Genomic DNA, 16,716 nt, shown 5'->3' on the forward strand with positions numbered 1-16,716 from the left:
CAAAATATTAAACTAGAAGAAACTGCTCAAATATCCACCATCACCCTATATGTGTTTAACTGCATACACACACACACACACACACATTTTCAGAACCGCTTGTCCCTTACGGGGTCACGGGGAACCGGAGCCTACCCGGCAACACAGGGCGTAAGGCCGGAGGGGGAGGGGACACACCCAGGATGGGACGCTAGTCCGTCACAAGGCACCCCCCGCAGGACTTGAACCCCAGACCCACTGGAGAGGAGGACTGTGGTCCAACCCACTGCGCCACCACACCCCCTACTGCATATACAATAATCGGTAATATACTATAACTACTGAATGACTGTATTTTCGCAAAAGATCTTCAGACAAACACCCTAAGACACCATTATTGGGACAAGAATGGAATACAAAATTAGCTGAAATAGTTGTTTTGTATGTCATATGTTGACCATGATACAGTCATTACATTAGACATACAATTTGCCACAAGAACTATATAAAACAACAAACAGGACTGAGCAATAAAACTAGTGACCATCATAAAGATACCAAAGATAAATACTGTATATTCTATGGAACACAGTGCAATGGCATTAAATAAAATCCATTCATTTTGAGTTTATTTGGACTTGTTTTCACTTTGAGTAACTTCAATCTTTTGTCCAGTGAGAAACTGCCAGATTCCCCCTCTGTAGTTTTCATTTCCAAGGGCATACAAGAAGGCATTGAATGTTGGGGAGGTCTTTGCCAGAATAGGAGCCACCTAAAAAGAACAATTAAAGTAATCATTCCTTGACTGGATGCCTCTAGCATCCAGCTCTATCCTCTGCACCACCCATAATCATGGAAAATATATATATTTGTTAATTTCACAAAGACATGCAATTACCATTCTTAGTTTTGGAGAAAGAAGAGTAGCATTTTCTACAGCAGCATATAGACAGAGGATTGCATAAGGACCCCAGCAAAACAACAAGGTCTTCAGTGGTGTGCCTGGGTTAAACTAAAAAATAAAGCAATCACAATAAGAGCAGATACACAAAAACAATGTCTTTGAACATTACATTGTAAATCTCCGACTTTAGAATCATTATGACCTTTTCCTTAAGCAACACTTAATATTGTCAACAATAAAACCAAAACAATACAGTAGGCACATATTAGGGTTACAGCTGAAGACCATATATTCATATTAAACAAGTTGATGTTCCACTGGAGTATTAACAAAAATATGTAAAATTAACTCTTCAAAACACTGCAACAAACTCAAGGAAAAAGTTCCTGGTAAATGTGTATCAGTGTATAATTCTGTTTGGTGATTACGCAACACATCTGCGTCAGTAAAGACTTTATTCCCACTGAACAGTTGCCATTGTGCTCTCAGCCACGAGTTCTGGGGCTTGCCTGGGTGCCATAAATAATTAAGTTATGCAATATATTCAGAGAAAAGCACTTGGACTATTACGTAAAATTCTGTTAATTTGAAACTGTGCATAAATTCCTTACCTTATACTGGCCAGTCTTCTTAAATTTTCTCTCAATTGATTGGTAAGAACTCAGAACCGTGACAGCTTGGATGAAGAAATTGCAAAAAGACATGGAGAGGAAATAGGAGACAAAGTTCCTAGTGTAGAAACAAAAGAAGGCATGTCAATAATCTTGAAATGTACTCTGCAGTTTTTTTTAATCACTTTGATTTTGTAGAACTGTTTTACTTTATCTTGTGTCTGTCATTAACCTTTTCTGCACGCTGGGACTTACAGTAAAGGAAAAGTACAGGTATTCTAAGGTGAGTACCTGTCACCCTTGGAGTAGTCTAGAGTGCAACAGGTCCTAAGGGGTTCGTAGTCATACTCCCCCCATCCAAGAAGCGGCATAGCAGCCCAAAACCCAGTGAACAACCATATGAAGATGACCAGAGTTATTACATTGCTCCACTTTAATTTTGTTCCTGAAATTTAAAAGAAAATGTATTACAGTCCAGATGCAAACAACTGTCATATAAGGTCACTGACAGACTGTCACATCAAAATATACACAATATTATCCACTTTAAACGTATCATTTTCAGTCAAAACAGCTACAATTCATTCAATGCTAATATACTGCATACAACAAAAACACAGAATACCTTCAGGGAAAATTAAGAAACAAGATTAACATACTGCAGGCTCTGTAACAGCAATCCTGTTATGCTATTATTGTACTTTTGAGTACTTTGGAGGATCATTTACTGCCTTGTGGCATTTATTTATGTTAATTCCTGGTTTCTGAGACATGGATCATTTTGTCACTTAATGAGTATAATTTCTGTTGAAATGTAGGCGTCTTGATTGCACAAAATATTGATGTAAATATATCTCCAAATGTAAATGTGCCTATGCTGTCCTCAAAGGTTTTTCTTGTACTAAACTTTCAAACACATTCTTTAATCCATGTTATTTGTTGTTCCTGATAATATGTACTGACAGAGGAAGACATCCTCAGGCAGCTATATAATCTTGGCAAAATATAGCTGGCAGATGGTTACTTTTGATACAGATTTTTTTTTTTTTTTAAATTAAAAATCAAATCTTAAAATTTCTACACTCTACAGTCCTTCAGAATCTGTGGTTGAAATGATATGTTTCACTTACTTGTGCAATACTGATGGTATCTGTCCCAAGCAATTGCAGCAATGAAGTTGATACTAGCAAGTGCAGTTAAGAATCCTTGAAAACCATGTGTCTGACATCCTTCTGAGCCATAAGGCCAATACCTACGGAATACATGTGAAAATGGTGAACAAGATGCACGGTACAGGATAGGGGTCTCACTGTTTTTTTTTTTTTTACAATAGTCAATAAATCAAATTAAGATCATCATACCACCACAAGAATTTCAGGAAATGTAGACTATAATACTGTCTATATAAACAGAAAAACAGGTTCCTAACTGTACTTCTTACTCTTGCATTAAGGCCACTCATCTACAGTAACACACTGTGTTTGATCTCACTTTGTGTGGAGTTTGCATGAGTTTCCTCTAGGTGCTCTGGTTTCCTCCCACAGTCCAAAGACAAGTATTTCATGTAAATGTAAGACACTAAATGGCCTGCAACCTGTATGTGTGTGTGTGTGTGTGTGTGTGTGTGTGTGTGTGTGTGTGTGTGTGTGTGTGTGTGTGTGTGTGTTACATTGCTCTGCTGTATAGATGGGTGAATAAATGTAGGGAGTTTAGAGCAGTGTATCTAACACGGCAAGTCACCTTAGATAAAAGTGTTGGCTAAATACCACATAACAATCGTTGTACGTCGTTTTGGAGAAATGTGTCTTCTAAATGAATACATGTAAATATAACATAGGCAACTGTGTCCCTGTCTGCCCTGCTCCCCTTTCATTTTGCTGTTGTTGCCGCCTGAGATTTTCATGTATCTCACAAGTTCTTTCTTTGCTGCCCTCACATCTGCATGCCTCAGCGTAAAAGATTGGAAGACACAAGCAGAGGTTGCCTTTTACATGATTGCATCATCGTGTGCTCCGTTTCGTCCGGACTCAGGAACGATATGCTTTCGCCCTGAACCAGAGGAAGAGCAGAGGAGGACTCTGCACCTGAGGAAGCTGGAGAAAGCGGCCACGGTGGCGTTCATGCAGATGCCGATGTCAGCCATAGCCAGGCTGAAGACAAGGAAATTACTGGGGCTTCGCAGTTCTCTTATTTTGAAGAAAGACACAAGTGTGACAGCATTGAGGAAGAATCCTACGAGACCTTGAACACAAGGAAGAAAACAAAATGATGAAGACGCTGGGTCACCCCGGATCCTGTCGAGCGCGAAAGAAACATGATGAGAAAAAATGTTGAGCAACAGATGATCATGTGAAGTGAGCTGTAGGGAAGAACTGAACTGGTACCAGTCGTGCAAGGAATTCCACCCATTGCTATCACTGCTGTGACCAAAGATGTGAAACAGTTGCCTGTTAAATTATAAATGCACGATTTACCTGTAGCTGTACAGTCAGTGCAGTACTGAAAAGGGCACAGTTGTGCTGATACAGTTCCCCTAATGAAAATGTACAGCAGTACAGTACCATGAGTACAGTCCCTCGCCACTACGATGAGCATGACTATAATTATACAGTTTTTTGCAGTATATAATTCATATATTCATTGTTGTGCTGTCAGACTCAGACTTACCTTCCACGAGAAGAGCAGAGCCGAGGGAGAAAACGTCGAAATCACTGAATCCCTCAGGTAAAGGGTACGAAGTGACCATTTTCACTGCGATCTTGTTGCGCAGAGAAGAGACACAATGAATGGATAATTCCACTAAATGAATTGTTATTCTCTGTATTCCGCGAACGCAGGGGGGTCCGAACGGAACTGAACGGAACACGCGGCTCAGCTGCGGAGAAAAGAAGGATTGAGCTCCTTTTAAAGGGCCGTTTCGTTTCACGTGAAAAATAAATGCCACTCGCGTTAATATTATGTAAAGTCTTTCTCTTGGGCTCAATCCCACCAAGAATGTTTTAATGAACAGAGCCGCGCTGCTGCAGCCCTAATCGTACATGATAATAAAGCGTTCAATTAGCGCAACAACACGAGCTTTGTCTCCCCGCCGCGGGCGTGCTGGACGAACGTGCTGTCACATAGTAGTCACTCATACTGTCACTCATACATATAGTCGCTCATACTGTCACTCATAGTCATTCAGTGTCACTTATACTGTCATTCAGTCATAGTCACACTGTCTGCAGGCTGTGACACACGCACGCACGCACGCACGCACGCACACACACACACACACACACACACACACACACACACACACGGGTCAGGTGACCAGGCTCCTGGACTTGTGAAGGTTAAATATAGGTGACATATTTTATTACTACACACCTTACTATACCTTACTGCATAGCTTACTAGATACTTTACTACATACCTACTTGTTGCGTTCTTATATATATATATATATATATATATATACACACACACATATAATGTGTGTGTGAAATATCACTAAGGAAAATATGAATATATATATATTCATATATACACATACATATATGAACACATACAGTATGTATAAGAAACGAACATTCTAAAACATATACTGTACAAATATATGTATTTTTGTGTAAGCACACACACGCCCCTCAGGAGCAGTCCAAGAGGTAATCCCTTTAACTGTGCAGATGAATGTGCTGCTGTTGTTTTCATTTTTCAGTGTTTTCCTTTCAGAGCATTTCGCATTACATGAAAATAAATGTATACAGTGAAAAAAGTGTAATTTTCCCCAGGTGAAACACATAAACTAAAATACAACGTTATTCAGAAGTGAATTAATCATAACAACAATTCAGTGGTACGTGATATAATTGCACTATCCTCAGTGGAAGCTATTCATACCAAACCAAGGAAACAATGACTACATTGTTAGCAGAGTTCTCGCTGTAACTCAGATTATAAGAGTGTGAACCTTGGGAATGTCACCAAACATGAATACAAAATCACAGAGTCCTATGTCTATGGAAAGTCAAGTACATGTTTTCATTACTTCTTTTGGCATCGCATGTACTATAAATTTTACAAAAGGCTAAACATGTTAATACCATCTCACACACACACACACACACACACACACATTTTCAGAACCGCTTGTCCCTTACGGGGTCACGGGGAACCGGAGCCTACCCGGCAACACAGGGCGTAAGGCCGGAGGGGGAAGGGGACACACCCAGGACAGGACGCCAGTCCGCCACAAGGCACCCCAAGCGGGACTTGAACCCCAGACCCACCGGAGAGCAGGACTGCGGTCCAACCCACTGTGCCACCGCACCCCCTGCTAATACCATCTCATGCATTTTTATTTTGGTATTTTGCTGATACATTACTTATGTTTACTTATTTAATATGTGGGTTCTCTTGAGTCTTCCTTTTTAAAGTTAATCGAACAATTTTTCCACCTTCAGGCTCTGATCACATTTTTTTTCTAATTAGAAAAAAATCTAGTTAGAAGCATCAATTTGTTCACCAGGCTGCTTTTAATGAATATTACAAAAGTTTATGAATATTTCAAACTTGACAGTGGAGTTGTAGAAACTTTTCTTCAGTATCAACAATCATCTTTACCATGGAGTCATGGTGAGTCATGGTGTTCTGGAGTCCATCCTGAAAACATAGGGCATAGACAGAGTACATCCTGGGTGGGACACCACTCCATCACACGCACTCATCCACTCACCCATACACACACTAGCACGAGTCAGAGTCACCAATTTACCTGAAATACATGTCTTTAGGCTGTGGGAGGGAACCAGAGCACCCAGGGGAAACCTACACCAACATGAGGAAGAACATGCAAATGCTAAACACACTGTGTCTGTTTAAAAAGCACATCCAAACTCATAGTCCTCTCAGAATCTGATGCACCACCACATAGTCCTATAAAAAAAATTACTGTGCAAATCAATTGCTCTGAAATAACAATAATTGGGAACAGAAAATGTAGCACGACACCATGTTTTGCCTGATCTTGGAATCTGACCAATTTCTGTTTAAACAGGGTTAATGCAGGCTATATTATTTGTCATAAACTTTGTCTGAATGTAGTAATGAGGGAAACACACACACACACACACACACTTTCAGAGCCGCTTGTCCCATACGGGGTCACGGGGGAACCGGAGCCTACCCGGCAACACAGGGCGGAAGGCCGGAGGGGGAGGGGACACACCCAGGACGGGACGCCAGTCCGTCGCAAGGCACCCCAAGCGGGACTCGAACCCCAGACCCACCGGACAGCAGGACTGTGGTCCAACCCACTGCGCCACCGCACCCCCTATGAGGGAAACAATTATGTGTAAAAACACTGAATGCGTATTTATTATGTCCCATCGTTAAAAACCAAGTAGCACAGACAATCATTCTGCTGTTGTAAAATAAGCATTAAAAAAATGTTGGTAGGCAAAAGGATACTCACAACGCTGTTACGGGAAGGGAGGAAGAAGTGACTGTCAATCAATTCTTTAGAGAAATATTTTTCAGCAGCAGACAGAACACAACTAGTCTATTCGCAAATGTCTGTAAAAACAGACGGTAAAAATATGAAGAATGTGGCCTGAGAGACTACTTAATTATGTGGCCAGTGTATGTACTGCTGAAATAGTTTGAGCTGCTATTTCTCAAGTTAAAAGAGCGAGACAAGTCCCACTGACATTTGAACTCAAATCGCTGCTTTTAGAGTACAGAGCGTTACCCACCACACCACAGGAGCCCAAGCCAGTCACCAGACTTGTCAAAGTGAAACTTTCTCTGGGCCAATGGGGCGCCGTAACACACCTCCCTACAGAAAAACTTCTCATTGCCTGAACACACTGGTGGGGAAAAGTTCTTCCACAAACATGTCCATAAATAAAATCACCGAAAATATTGCACTCAGTTTATTTTGGGAGGAAAGTGAAAAGGGAGTCAAAGAGAAAGACATCATCAGCCAGGGGCAACTGTGGCCAAAAATGCTAACTCATTGATTGTGATGGCTTTGCATTGTGATGGAAGAAAAGACAGACAAGCAGCTCTGAATCATTTAACTACAAATGTCACTCTAAAGTGGAGACATTTGTCACAGAGGAATGTATGACTTGGCTGATCTTCTCCAGAAGCATGTACATTAATTCACTGAGCTGACACTTTTCACCAAAGCCATTTACAACGTTGGCTTACTTACCTTTACAGTATACAGCTAGCTCATTTTAACTAGAGCAGTTTGGGGTGAGTACTTTACTCAAGAGCACTACAGCTGGAGGTGGGATTCAAACCTGCAAGCTTTGGCGCTAAAGGAAAGAGCTCCACGCAGTACACTATCAGCCTCCCGGAAGTACTCTATGCTCACAGTCCAAAACAGATTGATTAGATGTGTGGTGGTTTGAAAATGGGCATGGTGTCGAATTCAAGTTTGGAAATGTTATGCACTTACTGGCCATTTCTTAGGTACAGCTCCCTGTTACCTAACATACAGTGCTCAGTCAAATCAAATGTGGCTATTTCTCACAGTTTTCATATTAATACATGACAGCTGATATGTTGGCTGTTACTGCTGTCTAAAATAACAACTAACACATGCAGCCAGTTTCAGGCAGTTGTGCGCTCAAATCTTGAGGCAGTGTAAAACAGTTTAGGGAAATGATGCGTAACATACATGTAAAAAAAGAAGTTGTCCACATCGCTGGCTCCTTCAGATTGTTTCATGGTATGGGTGTGTTACATGTATTTGGCATTTGAATTGGTGTTTTTCCAATGTCAGAATATACAAAAATTGTTTTAGAAAGCCAACAGCTAACTAAGCTTCAACATCCTTTTACTGTTCACGATGTTGTCACCCCGTAGCTAATTTCTTTTCGCACTGCTGGGGTTTGAAACAGGCATCAGTGGCTTATGACGTGAAAAGGGAAACATGTGACCCCAACAGTTATGTGAGGTCTAACACAGAGTTCCAGGTCAGATAAAAACTGCACAGCAACATCTATTTTTGTGCACGTAATTAACATTACAAATGGGATTAGGATGGGCTGTCCCGAAATGATTTCTGAACACACTTGGCTACCCCTCTGAGATTTGTGCCAAGAAGTTTGTAGACCAATATATTTAACATGAGAATATCTATGCCCCGGTCAGGATTGATAGAGTGGAGTAGAAATCAATAGCCCAGGAAGGCTGCTGGGATGGAGCTGTTTCGGTTCTGGGGTTAATGTCAGGAGGTTGTACATAGAAGGCTGCAGGTTCAAGTGCCATAAGAGGCCCTGTTTTAGTTTCTTTGAACTAGTTTAATTCACTCGCTCACTTTTGCTAACAGAGGTCCACCCACACATTCACCCATTCATGCACTACAGGAAATTTAGCATTGTCACTTCACCTGCGCTACATCTTTGGATTGTGGGAGGAAATCAGAGCACCGAGAAGAAACCCACATAGACATGGGGAGAACATGGAAAGCCCGCAAAGACTGTGCCGGATTCAAAACTATGCCCTAACAGCCAAGACACTGTGATGCAGCAGCACTACCTACTACACCACCACACTGCTAGCTATAATTATTCCCTGTAAAAGATGTACCTTTTTAAATGGTATAAACTGTACACTTGTTTTATTGAAAGCTTTGGCTAATTAATTCAGCGATGGATCTCAGGAACTGTGTCAACCACAAGTCCCAACGTCACCAAAAAAATCTACTGGAATTTTTGTTGGCCCCCACCAAGCGTGGGCTCCTAAAATTGTGACCTGCATTTTCATCCTTCTAGCAATGGCCCTTGTCATTGTTAATACAAAAATGGGCACTTGTTGGGTTTTTTTTTAATTAAATACTAACAACTCATCTGAAATTTTTGTTTACTACCAAGTATGTTCAGCTATTTTGTTATAAACATTAATGTCAAACATGATCCTGCTAATGAGATCTTGTCCAGGTCCCCTAAATATGAAAACTTACCCCACACACTTAGGGGCACTTAGAATATTTTAGTTTGTTTAGGAAGTAGGGCAGTAAACTAGGTGAAGATGCATGGAAACACAAAGAGAATTTATAACCCCATTACCTGCATATTCCATGTTGCACTAATCAACAAGCTGAACTGCTCTTCGCACACCTATATGCTACTGGTTTTCATCCTGAAAGTTCTGGGAAAATGTCAAAATAAACAGTTTAACTATCATGTGAGATTTTAAGATTAAAAAGTAGAAGAAAAGCACATTTTTTCTCCCGTTTCAGTCTATTTTATCTCATTTAAATTTATTTCCTCCACTATGACTAAGCGATGTCTGCCTGGCCTATAGGATTGCAGGATGCAATAAGCGTGTGTGAGCTGTAGTGCTTCTGCTAATCCATTTCTATCCTTTTTATCTGGCAACTCAAAGCCGTCACAGCAGTATGGGACACTGAGGAGGGAAGGCAAGATGACACAGTGATGTATTAATGAGACAGTCACCTTTCCCTTGTTTAGTAGAATTTGTAGCATGTCAAACTGTGGCTGAGAAGCAAAATGTTCCTCACATTTTTTTGGGTTTTTTGCTTGGCTTCCAGATTTCCTCTGGTTTTGAGTTTTTGCCCCTCTCAGTGCACCTGCTTCTACCATAATCTAAGCGATGGCTCAAAAGCAAGGTAAGTTTTTTTTACTTATAAGGTAACACTGAAATGTTTTATTTTTCTTTTTTGTTTTGATAAAGCTTAGATTGGATGTATTAAATTTCTCTTTCCAAAAACCACAAGACATGATAGTTAGCAACAATATGGACATTACAGTAACTAATCATCAGCACTAGTAGTTAGTATAAGAAATAAAACTGGAAAAACTTTATTTTTAAAGTATTTTCTATTCAAGCAATGTTAACTAAAATCTTTGTTCCTTTTCTGCTGCTAATGTTCAACAATATGCATTAAATACACCTCAAAGTCTTTTGAAAATTCCCCATAAAGCAATTACTTAAAGTATAAAATGTGATTTTTAAATGCAGACACTGTCAAGGAAAAAAAAAGGATAATTCCAGAGACTCCACTGTACAATATTAATGGCATCTGTAATGTGTTTTCATTAAGTCATAACATAACATATGATGTTCATATGACTTACATATGACAACTTTCTTTGCTTTTCAAGGAGTGTTATTTGCAATGATCCAGAAATATCGTTGGTTCCTGCTAATTTCCCTGTCGACACGTCCAAACTTCGTATTGAGAAGACCGCAATCAAGAGGATCCCGAGTGAAGCTTTTAATTACCTTTCCAATCTGGAATTTTTGTGGATGTCTTTCAATTCTATGTCTCAGTTAAATGTGGACAGCTTCCGTGGTTTGTACAGCCTTGATGAATTAAGACTGGATGGAAATGCCCTTACATCTTTTCCCTGGGAATCCCTTGCTGACATGCCTAACCTCAGGCTTCTTGATTTACACAATAACCAGATTACCTCAGTCCCTGCAGAGGCAACGGTCTACATAAAAAACTTAACATATCTGGACTTGTCCAGCAACAAACTGGTGACTTTATCCCCTGGAGTTCTCTCAACTTGGTTAAGTGTGAAAGCTGCTCAAGCACATAATTTTAAAATGATTCTAGGTAATGCATAAATGTCATACTGCCATACCTTTAATGAAAAAATAAATGTATAAAAATGTAGTTGTTTTATTAAGCAGTGTCAATATACACTAATGGACCGTTAAAATAATTTTGAATCCCTATTATTCTCACTTTTATTTGTTATTACCACCAAGTTTTATATTGCGTAAATTTACATTTACATTTATTCAGCTAGCAGACGCTTTTCTCCAAAGCGACGCACATCTCATGGAAAATACAGTTTGTGCAAATTTTCCCTTATCTGTGCTGTAGGTCTACATGACAACCCCTGGGTTTGTGACTGTCGGCTGTATGACTTCGTTAAGTTCCAGAAGTCTCCATCGTCATTCGTGGCTTTCATTGATACAAGACTACGGTGCTCTGACCCCGAGAGTCTCTCTGGAGTGCTGTTGAGTGATGCTGAGCTGAGGAGGTGCCAGGTGCCGAGAGTCCATACCGCAGTGGCCCGCGTTAGAAGCACTGTAGGAAACAACGTCCTGTTGCGCTGTGGAACCATTGGTATTCCCACACCAGAACTTTCCTGGAGCAGGACGGATGGGAAGCAATTGAATGCAACCGGTGAGTAAGTGCTGCTCAGTGGTATAAACACTTCTTAGCTAGCAGGATTAACACATGTAAACGCACTGCAGGACAGTAACTTCACTACAGACAAACAGGCTGTGTGTGTGTAACAAAGGATAGGACTGCATAATTCTGAGAGAGGCAACATTTTATTGCAATGTTTCAAGACAATTCTGTAATAACACATTTTTTTCTCTTTTGTCTTTTTAGTCCAACAAGAAGTTTCAAAAGAGGGAATCATATGGTCCATTCTTAGTGTACCTGCTGTCTCCTACAAGGATTCTGGAAAATATATCTGCAAAGCAACAAATTTTGCAGGAAGTGCAGATGCTGTTATTTCATTGGTAATAATGGATGAGGTGAAATCAGATAATCAAACTAGCAGCTCAAAAAAATCTAAGGGAAGGAAACAAATGGGAAAGATTGCCTACCAGGGCAAACTTGTGGCAAGGAATCCAGCTGCTATTACTTCTGCCATGCCTATTATGGAGCTGCTGAGTAACACGGACCTATATGCAGATGTAGAGAGCTACAGCATTTTGGACAATTCAACAAATAGGCAAACATCTAGCCCTGCCTTTGCAGTTGGGTTACTAGGAAAAGGTTTTGGTAACCTTGCTGCGAACACCTCATCTCTTCAGCAGTATCCAGAGAGGATGGTCAGGTCGGTGAAGGTGATTGGGGACACTGACCATACAGTCTCTCTCAACTGGAAGGCTCCTGCAGCCAAAAACACCACTGTGTTCAGTGTGCTGTATGCCATCTTTGGAGAGCGAGACATGCGCAGAATTAATGTCAGTCCAGGCCAAAGCAGAATCACCATTGAGGGACTGGTGCCAAAGACAAAGTACATTGCTTGTGTGTGCGTCAAAGGATTGATCCCAAAAAAGGAGCAGTGTGTAATCTTCTCAACAGATGAAGCAGCCAACGCTACTGGAACCCAAAAGCTTATAAATGCAGTTGTAATCACGGTTGCCTGTGTAATAGCTGTCCCTCTGACTGTGATTGTTTGCTGTGGGGCTCTCAAGAGGCGCTGCAAAAAACTTCTGGGAAAGAATTCAAAGGACATACAAGACTCTTATGTCACATTTGAGACCCTTTCCCCAGGAACAAGGGCCAAGGGCTTGGAGAATCAGCATCTAACAAGATTAAACCCTGAAGAGTCTAACAGGCTTCTCTCAGCAAGGTCGAGCTTCGATTCAGAGGCAGCTGCCAAGAATGAAATACAGGGAAACGAGTACTTCTGTTGACAGCCCTTAGATATTGAATAGTGCTTGTAATGTAAACTGTACAATTCGGGCCCACTGAGAGCGTTAAGGTCAAGACACAGAATGAACCTGTAGATGAATGATGATGGGGTTTATAATGCACTGCTCAGAGTGCTTCTTCTCTTTGGCCCTTACTGCCGTATCATGACTGAACGGCCACTTAAGGAATCCATAACAAATCTCTTTTCACAAAATTCACAGCAGTGTACAGATTTTTGATCGTTGCCTTCTAAGAATTAAGACTTCTCATCGATTACTGAACTGATTTTTTCACGTTTCTGATTACACATTTTTTTTTACATTTAAGTGACTGCATGACATATGTAATGTATCAAATTTTCCAGTTAAAATGTATTTTTAAAAATGTAAAAGTATTTCTTTTGGTAAAATTATCAAAACATCACTTTCACAAAACTATGAATAGTTAATTTGTAGCAGTCATAAAAATCTAGAATGAAATGTTGTGACATATGCACATTTGTAATACACACCTTTTAAATAATATATGCGTTTTGTATCTAAAATGCTGCACAGGTTACATTTTTTTTAAAGAAAGTTAACATTAAATATATAAAATAATTATTGAATAAATACTAAAAAGGATTTTAATTTCTTATAGTAGTGTGAATTTAAATAAAAGTGCCACAGCAGTTATGCAACATGTATAAATGTATTGTTTTACAGACGAAATGTTCTTCCTATATTTATGCGCATATAAGACGTGCTTTTTATACTTTAAATGTTATATAATTTCTTTTGACCTGACACGTGATTTGTTTCCCTCTTTGTTTAATTGAACCTGTTGTTGTCAGTAGTTATTGACAATATCATTATATTATAGTAAACAGTTACAATACCTGAGAAAGAAAAAAATTCAAGAGAGAGTGCTACAATCAGTTCAGAAGTCTAGAAATCACTGAATTTGGTATTTCAAAGGGGCATCGATCATTGTGTTATGAGTTATTTTTTTTAATAACCTAACATGTTGCATAGCCACCATCTTTGGTTTTTATTATGTGTTTCTCCTTATGTTCAAACAACCAAGAATAAAAAATATCACTGTTTTTAAGCCCTTTTTGAAATTGTCTGCGTCTTGCAGGCCTTGCATTTTAACTGTGACTTCACCTTGTTCTTAATACTATACACTGAATGGTAATGTCACCAAAGACATATGAAAGCATCTTCATTTGCATTAAACCAAATTAGCGTTAAATGAGGAAGTGCTAAACTAGAATGTTTAAGGGAAGTCACAACAAATGCGGTTATTTTGCCTATAAAAATAAAAAAGTTGATTTATTCATTAATTTATTCCTTTAAATTATAACTGTCACTTAAGCCAGAAAAAAATTAGCATATATTGAGACAAAGACCAAGTCTCTTGTTTTGGGACGAGCGGTTTCAGATTGCGTGTGTGTGTGTACACAGGTCTTTTCTACCTAATATATTTCCTTCTTAATATTATGTAATTCGGGGGGTGCGGTGGCGCAGTGGGTTGGACCGCAGTCCTGCTCTCCGGTGGGTCTGGGGTTCAGGTCCCGCTTGGGGTGCCTTGCGGCGGACTGGCGTCCCGTCCTGGGTGTGTTCCCTTCCCCCTCCGGCCTTACGCCCTGTGTTGCCGGGTTGGCTCCGGTTCCCCGTGAACCCGTAAGGGACAAGCGGTTCTGAAAATGTGTGTGTGTGTGTGTGTGTGTGTGTGTGTGTGTGTATTATGTAATTCCATGTAAAAAGGGGGATCTTGAAAAAGAGATGTGAAAAGCACTGGACAGCTAATTGGCAGTAGATAATCTGAAATGCTGCATGCATTTTTAAGTAGTACACACTGTAATCATTGTTTGAACATATATTATAGAAACTGGGTTAATGTAGTGTAATTCCATCTTTATTTTGAGCTATTCTTCAAAACATGAATTCCATGCTGTTAAACATAGAAATCACAATACAAATGAAGTAGAATAAAGCAGGTCTCTTCTTTGGGTAAATCCATTGAAATGTGGTTTGAAATGTTGACCTACAAAACCATGTTTTTTGTGTCAGTGATTCCTTTGCTTTAGGGGATTATAAATGTTTTTCATCTCCGTATGTTTTCTGCAAGTGGATATATTCTTATCTTCTGGTAAAAATCAAATGGTTTTTAAACACTTAATGGTATTATACTCTTCATAATTACATTACTTCTGCCACTTTTGATTAAATTTTAATATACACATAGGTCTAGTTTTAACCAAACAGCTAAATTCATGCCAATGGGAAGTGCTGGTGTTTTAAGAATTATGCCAAGGAAGATTACAGATTTTCTTCAGTAGACAATCCATGAACAGCTATGTGTTCATTTTAAATGAGTTTCAACATATTCTGTATTTCATGTGCTACCAGAAAATAAATACACACACACACACACACACACACACACACACACACACACAGTCTGAAACTGCTTGTCCCAAGCAGGGTTGAAGCAAACCGGAGCCTAATCCAGCAACACAGGGCATAGGGGACACACCCAGGACAGGACGTCAGTCTATCACAAGGCACCCCAAGCAGGACTCGAACCTCAGACCCGCCACACAGCGGGACCCAGCCAAACCCGCTGCACCACCACATCCCTCTAGAAAATACTATAACATTATATTTCACAAACATTTGCATTGGTATTTTAAAGACAATTCAATATTCTTCACATTGAATTCTAAAAGCCTGAAGGCTGAATTGCCACTAAAATGACACTAAACCTTTCAAACCACACTGAAATGCCACTAAAACAGAAGTACTTGTGGTGGGTGGTGATGCCAAAACTCTTGACACAATCACACCAATCTTTACCACAAATGGTATTAGCTTCAAGTGTACAGACTGTGTCAAGGATCTGGGTGTCCTGTTGGATGGGAAGCTGTCATTTGTATCCCATGTAAATGCTTTGACTAAGTCATGCTTCCATCAGTTAAGAAACTGCTAAATTTCGGCGATTCCTATGTAGGCAGGATGCTGAGAAACTGGTTCATGCTTTTGTTTCAAGCAGGCTGGATTACTGTAATGCTTTATTGTCGGGTTGTCCATACCAGACTGTATCCAGGCGACAGTCGGTACAAAATGCTGTTGTGAGAATTGTCACTAGAACTAGGAAATATGATCATATAACACTGGTACCTAGATCACTGCATTGGCTCCCGGTCACATTTAGAGTTGATTATAAAATCCTGCTTTTGACCTATAAGGCAGTACATGTCATTGCTCCAGTTTACCTTTGTGAGACGATTGATCCTTATATCCCAGGACGATATCTTTGTTCATTGGATGCAGGTTACCTTAAAGTACCTGTGATCAATAAGACCTCAGCAGGAGGTCACGCCTTTAGTTATAGAGCACCTGAATAGTCTACCAGTTACTGTCAGAAATGTCCCGTCTCTCTCAGCCTTTAAATCCAGACTAAAGATTTACATGTTTACTCAGGCATTCCACCTCGAAATGTAATTCCACTTTGCTGTGTTTTATGTTTTTCCCACCTAGGTACCAAAACGTATTAAATTTATCTGTTTAAGTTATAAATCACTAACAATTTTTTTCTTGTTGAGCATCGTCTCCCTACAATAAGACCTGAGAAGGCCGGCCGGAGGTCACAGACACACCCCATGCCGACTAAAGATGATTACCAGCTTACATGATGGACGAGACGTACCTTGCTGAACTGGGAAATCAGGCTATCATACAGCAACAATGCCATTATTACTTGTAAACTTAGAAGTCTTGTTTAATCTAGAATACCCAGGAAGGGGGGGCAGTCACTGGCCCTAGGAG

At 39.9% G+C, this 16,716-nt stretch overlaps 2 protein-coding genes across 2 annotated transcripts; one reads left to right on the forward strand and one right to left on the reverse strand.

Moving 5' to 3' along the window:
• Window positions 1–607: 607 nt before the first annotated feature.
• Window positions 608–4,585, reverse strand: rgra (retinal G protein coupled receptor a). Its single transcript, XM_018738057.2, has 7 exons — window positions 4,162–4,585; window positions 3,579–3,735; window positions 2,625–2,746; window positions 1,786–1,939; window positions 1,495–1,612; window positions 878–991; window positions 608–751 (listed from the first exon to the last, which is right to left on the reverse strand). The coding sequence occupies exons 1-7, from the start codon at window positions 4,238–4,240 to the stop codon at window positions 608–610; spliced, it is 888 nt and encodes a 295-aa protein (XP_018593573.1). The 5' UTR covers window positions 4,241–4,585.
• Window positions 4,586–10,001: 5,416 nt separating this feature from the next.
• Window positions 10,002–12,906, forward strand: lrit1a (leucine-rich repeat, immunoglobulin-like and transmembrane domains 1a). The gene is made up of 4 exons (XM_018738036.1): window positions 10,002–10,120; window positions 10,617–11,074; window positions 11,348–11,653; window positions 11,867–12,906. The coding sequence occupies exons 1-4, from the start codon at window positions 10,002–10,004 to the stop codon at window positions 12,904–12,906; spliced, it is 1,923 nt and encodes a 640-aa protein (XP_018593552.1).
• The last annotated feature ends 3,810 nt before the right edge of the window (window positions 12,907–16,716 follow it).

The sequence above is a fragment of the Scleropages formosus genome, chromosome 8 (assembly GCF_900964775.1).
Source record: "Scleropages formosus chromosome 8, fSclFor1.1, whole genome shotgun sequence".
NCBI classification, from domain to species: Eukaryota; Metazoa; Chordata; class Actinopteri; order Osteoglossiformes; family Osteoglossidae; genus Scleropages; species Scleropages formosus.